Below are 7,562 nucleotides of genomic sequence, written 5' to 3'. Positions count from 1 at the left end.
AAAAGAATGTACATCTTTGTCCTCATGGGGCTTTTGTGCTACTGACGGAAGACAGAGAAACAGGCGAACCATCTATTAAGATAGAAATTCAGTGATAAGGGGAGAAATAGAGCATAGGAAGAGGGAAGTCAGGAGTGCATGTGAGGGACTTGGCAATTTTATTGGTGTGGTCAGGGAAGGCCTCAATGAGTGAGGAACATTTGAACAAATCCTTGAAGAAGATGAGGGAGGGACCATTTGGATATCTGAGGGAACAGTGATCCTAGCAACTGGAACAGCCAGTGCAAAGGATTTGAGGCAGAGGGTGCTTGGCTTGTCCTAGGAACAGAAAGTGGTCAGTGTGGAGAGAAAGAAGAGGTGGCAATGAGGTCGGACGAACCTTGGTGGATAGAATGTCAAATCAAGCAAGGCTTTGTGAGGATTTGTAAGGGCTTTTGCTTTTACTCAGAGCAAAAATGGGGGAACAACGGGGGTTTTTTGAGCAAAGAACTCCCATGTTCTGACTTAGGTTGTTTTTTTTTTTTAATTTTTTTTTCCAACGTTTATTTATTTTTGGGGGGACAGAGAGAGACAGAGCATGAACGGGGGAGGGGCAGAGAGAGAGGGAGACACAGAATCGGAAACAGGCTCCAGGCTCCGAGCCATCAGCCCAGAGCCCGACGCGGGGCTCGAACTCACGGACCGCGAGATCGTGACCTGGCTGAAGTCGGATGCTTAACCGACTGCGCCACCCAGACGCCCCTGACTTAGGTTTTAAAAGAATCCCTCTAGGGGTGCCTGGCTGGCTCAGTCAGTGAAAAGTGTGACTTTTTGAGCTTATTTATTTATTTTGAGAGAGAGAGTGTGTGTGCAAGACCACGTGTGTGGGGGAAGGGCAGAGAGAGGAAGAGAGAGAATCCCAAGCAGGTTCTGCTCTGTCAGCACAGAGCCCCATTTGGGGCTTGATCCCATGACCCATGAGATCATGACCTGAGCCAAAATCAAGAGTCCGACGCTGAAATGACTGAGCCACCCAAGCATCCCTAAAAATAAAATCTTAAAAAAAAAATAATAAAACAAAATAATCCATCTTGCTCCTATACTGATAGAGACAGGGATGAGGTTGGAATAAGAAAACAGGTTAGGAGAACATTGTCTTGGTCATAATCTTGGTCAGTTTGGGCTGCTGTAACAAATTACCATAGACTGGGTGGCTTATCAACAACAGAAATTTATTTCTCATAGTTCTGGAGGCTGTAAGTCTGAGATCAGGGTGCCTGCCAGCACGATTGGGTTCTGATGAGAATCCTCTTCTGGGTTACAGATTGCCAACCTTTCTATTCTCACATGGCAGAAAGGCTAGAGGACTCCCTGGGATCCTTTTTTTATAAGGGCACTAATCCGACTCATTAGGGCTCCACCCTCGTGACCTAATGACTTCCCAAAGTCCCCACCTCCAATACCATCATACTGGGAGTTAGGATTTCAGCATATGAATTTGCGGGAGACACATTCAGTCTATCACAAGAATATTGCTGTGATCCTTGGCAGAAACTGGATGAGGGTGTTAGCAGTGGAGATGGGGTGGAAGAGATTAGAGTCTAGATATATTTTGCAGGTAGAGCCAAGAGGATTTCTGGCTCCAGTGGGTAACGGAGTGTAAGGAGGGATTCGGGGATGACTCCAGGAGTTCTGCCCTGAGCACTGGAAAGACAGGGTTGCCAACAGAGGCTGCGAGGGTGTGGGTTTGTATGTGTTTGGAAGGCACGCTTTGAGATGTCTACTGGACCTCAAGTATGAGTTTTTTGTTTACTTATTTATTTATTTATTTTGAGAGAGAGAGAGAGAGAGGCAGTGTGAATAGGGGAGGAACAGAATGGGGGGATGGGGGGGGGGAGGAGAGAGAGAATCCCAAGCAGTCTCCCCACTGCCAGGGGAAAGCCTGCGGGGGTGGGGGTTGGTGAAACTGAGCCACCCAGGCGCCCCATCAAGCATGGAAGTGTTGAGTAGACAGCTCAGGAGAGGAGTCTGGGCAGGGGATATAAATACATTTGGGGATCTGAGCACACCAACGCCAGAACTTGATTGGATTTTTTTTCAGTTAAGTGGGTAAGGTGTAGACCCGGCAAACAGCAATGGGATAGGCGGCTTGAATGACCCCTGAAAAATTTTGCTGGTTAGGCTGCCTAGAGACAGGCGGGGCAAGAATGAAGCGCCTCTGTGAATTGGCTCGGGAAGAAAAAGTCTCGTTCTCTGCTCTGCAATTTCATCTCGCGTGATTGCATATAGGACTTCAGTACACGTTAATTCCGCATTTCCAAAAGCATCCTCACTCGACAAATAGCCATTATATATTGTTCCATCTTCAAAACAGGCCCAAATGGAGGTAATTAGGGTTAAGAAAAGTGAAGCGCCAGACAGCCTGCGAGGGTCGGGGACAGACCTCGGAGCCCACGACTCTGTCTGTGCACCCTAAGAAGCTCTGTGGTGGGCAGGGTTGGGGGGGTCGAATTGAGGTGGGGGAGACGACTCTTGAGGGTTTGTTTGCGAGCGCCGGGGAAACCTAGGTCTGCCGCACCACCCCGCGGAGAGCGGGGGATTCCGGGCGCGGCCCCTTTAAGGCCGGGCGGGTGATCTCAGCGGCGAGTTCGCCGCCCCGCCCTCCCCGGAGGCGTGCTCAGCGCGCAGGCGCGCCGCGGCGGCACTCCGCTGGGCCCGGGACCCGCCGGCGGCGGCGAGACACCGGGGCTGCGGCGCCGCCCGCCCGTCCCGCCAGGAGAGTCCGGCTGCCGCGCGCCGTCCGCACACGCCACCGCCACCGCAGCCATGGGCTCCTGAGGTACCCAGCCTGGCCGGCCTCGCGCCGAGGCCCCGAGGGGGGTGGCTGCGGACTCCCGGGGGCGGGGGCTGCTCGGTCTTGGAGAGGCCCGCGCGGGGAGCGCCCCACGGGTCGCGTTGGTCGCAGGTCCCGGGGGGGGGGGGGGGGCGGGGAAGGCACGAAGGTGGCCGGCCCGGCCGACGAGGGAGGGGGCGTCCGCCGCCCAGCCCGTCCCGCCCTGCGCCCCCTCCCCGCCCTGCAGGGTCGCCGGGCTGCCCGTGGGTGTGCCTTGGCCCCCTCCTCGCCAACGTGGCAGGCCCTCGCCTGGAGTGTAATCGGACCTGCCTGTGGGGGTGGCGGGGGGAGAGGGAAGGCCGATGGACAGGCCCTTTGCAAGTGGGGTTTGTGTGTGCCCGGTGGGTGTGCTGGCGCCTGGCACCACCGAGCGGGGGAGGCATCCGTGCCCTGTGAGGGTGGCTGTGATCTGGGAGTATGGTTGGCCTGGCCAGGCCTTCGGGGATGCTTGCATGGAGGGTGTACACGCCTTGCATAGGAGCCAGCTGCTCGGAGGGGCACCGAGGCTAACCTAGGGCTCAAAGGATATTTGTTTCGAAAGGGACCGTAGAGGCTGCTTTCGGGTGTATGTATCCATCTCATGGGTTGTACATTTCCTCTCTGGGCACACTGCTCAGGTCTAGTGCTAATTGACTCCAGGCCATGGCAAGGCAAGAGGGTTGAGGGAGGGGCATGGGTATCTGTTCCCAATTCACGTTCTCCCTGGGGTTGTGCCAGGCCAGATAGCATATACACGTATGCATGGGTGTGCCCGCACACCCAGGGCCCCGGGGCGCAAAGCAGGCGTTTGCACGCCTGATACCTGTGTGTGAGGTGAAGCCCATGTATTATTTATCTGACTGCCGGGTGTTTCGTGTCAGGAAAGAAGCAGCAATCTGTGCCCTGGAGGCCTGTGCGCTGCGGAGCCAGCCAGGCAAACAAGTTCACTTGCACCTGCAGAGGAGATGCAGGTCTCAGAGGTGTGACTTCCTTCCCGGGAACCATGGGGTGGGAGGGTCCCAGCAGCCCGAGCCGTGTGCCCATCTGGTCGGCCCTTGGACCCAAACTATTGATGCCCTGGGCTTCCGGGAGCTCTCAGGCTGGTGGAGGGAATCAAACTTCGAAACGAGTAATCACAATGAAGTGAAAAATATAAGACAATAGAGGGAGTGCAGTGTGGGTTCACTGCTGGAAGAGGGGGAACATGGCCAGCAGCAAAGATCCAGCACACACGGACAGCTGAGCTGAAGCTTAAAGGATGACGAGCATGCGTCTGATGCTTTGGTGTTTACCACATATGTTTTCCCAGTTAATTTTCTCAGTGGCTGTGTGAGCACAGAGCCGTCGTCATCCCTGTGTGCACTTGAGGAAACTGAGACCCAGGGACAGCACATGACTCACTTGTCCGTGGTGCATGGCAGACCTGTGTGGAGTTGTCCTTGAGCCGGGGCCTCTCTTGCTGCCAGAATTGGCTGCCTGGTAGCTGATTGAACATCTACGTGCTGGGCACCGTGCTAGGGGCGCAGGTGTCTGAACATGAATGGGGCCTGGGGCCTGGCCTCAGTCCTCCCGGTCTGCTGGGGAGATGGGCATACAGTGACCCCCCCATTCAGACACCAGGGCCCAGTAGCCCATTCGGGTGGAGAAGGCACCGAATTCCCACCCCACCGAGGACCGCAGACAACCCCGGGGTACCTTCGCGCACCCTTTGGGGTTCTGGGTGTGTTGTAAGTTGCTCCCACATGGTGGTGGGCTATACAGAGAGCCCCTTCCAAAGCTCTCCAAGTGGGCGGGAAGGAGACCTTGAAGGCCCAATGGGTGCGAGTGAGCTCCTTGTCCCACTTCACTCGTGTCGGCCGACTCCTGTGGAGTTTGCTCCCCGTCTGCCTTTGAGGTTTTGCTCCTGGTTTCTGGCGGGCCAGCCCAGCTCTCGCCCCAAGAGGGGCTCGGTGCTATTTCCAGTCCCTGCTGTGCCCATTTCTCCCCGTACATTCCCTGGAGTGGAAACAGCCTCAGTCGGGCAGAGTACAGCCCTTCATTGTTTTGAAACTGAGTTAACAGCGAATGCCCTTCTCGCTCCGTGGGGCATTTAGGCTGGGAAATTGGTGCGCGAGTTGTGGAAGGCCCGCAGCCGGGCCCTGGGAGAGCTCTGTGTGAGGCCTGCCGTGGGCCTTCACCGTGGCGGTGGTGGTCAGCACTTGCTGAAGTCCTACTGTGTGCGGGGCTCCTTGCTAGGCCTCAGGGGACAGAGGCCTGAATGGTGCCTTCTGAAAGGCTGTGGTTGGCTGAGGGAGTCCAATGTGTAACAAATATGCAAGACAGTGCTCTACTTGTGGTTGAAACAGAGGCCCTAAAGGGGTGCAGAGGACAATAGGAACAACAGCTTGTTTATTAAGCACTTACTGTGTGCCAGGCACAGTTCAGAGTGCTTTGATGAATTACTGTGTTTCATCCCCCCACCACCTGGTGAGGTGGGATCAGTTACCTTCCCGCTCTGCGGAGTCAGCCTGGCGGGTTCAAGCGGTGGTAACCCCACGGTGTGGGTGTGCCAGAAGTCTTCTAGAAGCCAGAAGGTTGAGGAGCCCCTGGGCAGAGTGTGGAGGCCTGGGATACCTCGCCTCCCAGACCACAGTGGCCACAGTGGGCCTGGGCATGAAGGTCTTTGAAGGCCCCCCGCTAAGGAGTTTGAACTTGACCCCCCCCCACCTGGTGTGGTCAGCAGGGAGCCCCCGGAGGTTGCAAAAATGAATTGAGGTCCCCAGCCGTGGGTTACACACGTGAGGGACAGCGTTACCATCTTTTCTCCTTCCCTTATTCCTGCAGAGAACTCCGAGAACACCTGACCTCCCTGTCTCCTTCTTTGCTTTTCCTCAGGACGCTTTTCCCACAGGCATCGTTTTTATTTTAGGCCCAGCTGCCCTCTCCTTTTCTTCCAGCAGCTTCTGGTTTTGACGACCCCGTGTGACCCCGGACAGGCTCTGGAGCCCACCGTTGTCTTGGTGTCTGCCCTCCAACTGGCTCCTGGGACCGGCTGTGAAGTGGCTCCACTGGACCAGAACCCGAGTTCTCCCTGGCTGTCCCGGGTCTTGTGGGTCCCCACTGACTTCTCAAGCCGTAGATCTGGAATGAGCTCCCTTTCCCTGTGGAGAGCTGTGGTGGGTGTGCCTCCTCCACAGGCCCCCACGCTTGCTCGGCAGCGCCATAAATACAAGCGGAGGGGGGTGGGGACGGAGCAGGAGCCGGAAAGCTGGGCTTAACTACGGGTCCCATGCGTGAGTTCACTGGGGAGATGCCTGCTCTCCCTGCCTGCTGTGCAGGATGTCCAGGGGCCAGCATTCACGCAGCTTCTCTAGACCCCAGGCCCCGGGGCCGAAAGATGAGGACCCATGGCGTGAGGCACCCGCATTGCATCGGGCGTGGGAGCTTGGGGTATATAGGACATGAAGGGAGGAGTCAGAAGATTTCTGAAGTGGGTGCCTTGGGAGAGGAGGCTGAGAATTCAGTAAGGGGACGAATGGGCACTGACAGCACAGGGGAAAGAAATGCCCCTTTGGGCACAGGGGTGGGGGGTGGGGCGCGGCTGAGCAGTCCTGGTGGCCTGGGAGACCTTCAAATCGGGAGACGTTCAAATCCTCACTCTCTTGTTAGCCCTGCGGGGCCTTGGGCAAGTCGCTTACCAGGTTCTAATTTCTGTCCTTTAAAAGTGGGGGGAAATGACGCAGTTTCCTACATCTGTAACGCGGGAGTAAAAATAGTGCAGCCGTCACGCAGCTGTCGTGACCTCATGTCTGCACGGAGCTCAGCACGGCATGTGGCACATAGTACATGCTCAGTGAACACTGGCTTTTATTGTTACGTTACAGGCTGCTCAATTTATTTAAGCAAGAAGTTGCTGGGGTGCCTGGCTGGTTCAGCGAGGAGGGCGTACGCCTCTTGATCTCAAGGTCCTGAGTTCAAGCCCCACCTTTGGTGTGGAGCCTATTTAAGAAAAAAAAAAAAAAACGTATCTAAAAAAACCAAAGAACTGTGTGTCAGTGTGTCAGCGCAGGGAACTGAGTCCTGCTGGGGAGAGAGACGGCAAACAGGAGCCATGACAGTTGTCGTGGGCACTCTGAGGGAACATCAGGGCATACCTGCCTGGGCAGGCACTTTTCTGATGAGGTGCCATTTAAGCTGCTGTCTCGGGTAAGGAGAGGAGGCGGGTTCCAGGCAGAGGGAACAGCATGTGCAAAGCAGAGGTCTGAGTTCCTGTCTGTAAAGTTATTTGGCATCGGGTCTTAGCACCTGGTGGACCTTCAATCAATGATCATCGAATGTGATCTTCTCAGCCTCAAAGAGGACAGGAAGGAGAAGAAGTAAAGCGGGAGGGCGCTGCGGAGAGAATTGGATGGTCTTGAAGTTTTGGGGTTACTCCCGTTCCCTCCCCTCTGCTTCCACCGGTACCTGAGTGCAGTGCCACTAAGCTACCAGCACCCTCTACAGGGACCCGTTCTCGGACCCTGCTTTGTCTCAGGACTGGGCAGGGGTGGGTGGCGGGGAAGACCTCAGGCAGAGGGAGTTGAGATGCCAGAATTAGGTTGCACACCCAGGCAGCGTTTGTTCACATTTCTGTTGCTCCTGTGCTCGGGCAGAACTTGGGAGGATGATGTGTGGCCTCGGTTGGTCGTTCCCAGTCTCGGGTGAACGATGGCTCAGTGTCTGCACAACGCCT

General features: G+C 55.9%; 1 protein-coding gene across 3 annotated transcripts in view; it reads left to right on the top strand.

The window, feature by feature from the left end:
• The first annotated feature begins 2,347 nt into the window (after positions 1-2,347).
• TMEM184B (transmembrane protein 184B) overlaps positions 2,348-7,562 on the top strand; it is a 49,463-nt gene continuing 44,248 nt past the window's right edge. Inside the window, exon 1 of one of the 3 annotated variants that reach the window (XM_047865200.1) lies at positions 2,348-2,365. In XM_047865200.1, the coding sequence (XP_047721156.1) occupies positions 2,360-2,365 (6 nt within the window). In that variant the 5' untranslated portion in view covers positions 2,348-2,359. Of the gene's footprint in view, positions 2,366-2,672; positions 2,819-7,562 lie in introns of those variants that run through there. The other 2 variants (XM_047865201.1, XM_047865199.1) reach the window with 2 other exon arrangements.

The sequence above is a fragment of the Prionailurus viverrinus genome, chromosome B4 (genome assembly GCF_022837055.1).
Source record: "Prionailurus viverrinus isolate Anna chromosome B4, UM_Priviv_1.0, whole genome shotgun sequence".
NCBI lineage: Eukaryota > Metazoa > Chordata > Mammalia > Carnivora > Felidae > Prionailurus > Prionailurus viverrinus.
Note: the sequence above shows the minus strand (reverse complement) of the source record. Positions and strands in the feature narration are given on the sequence as shown.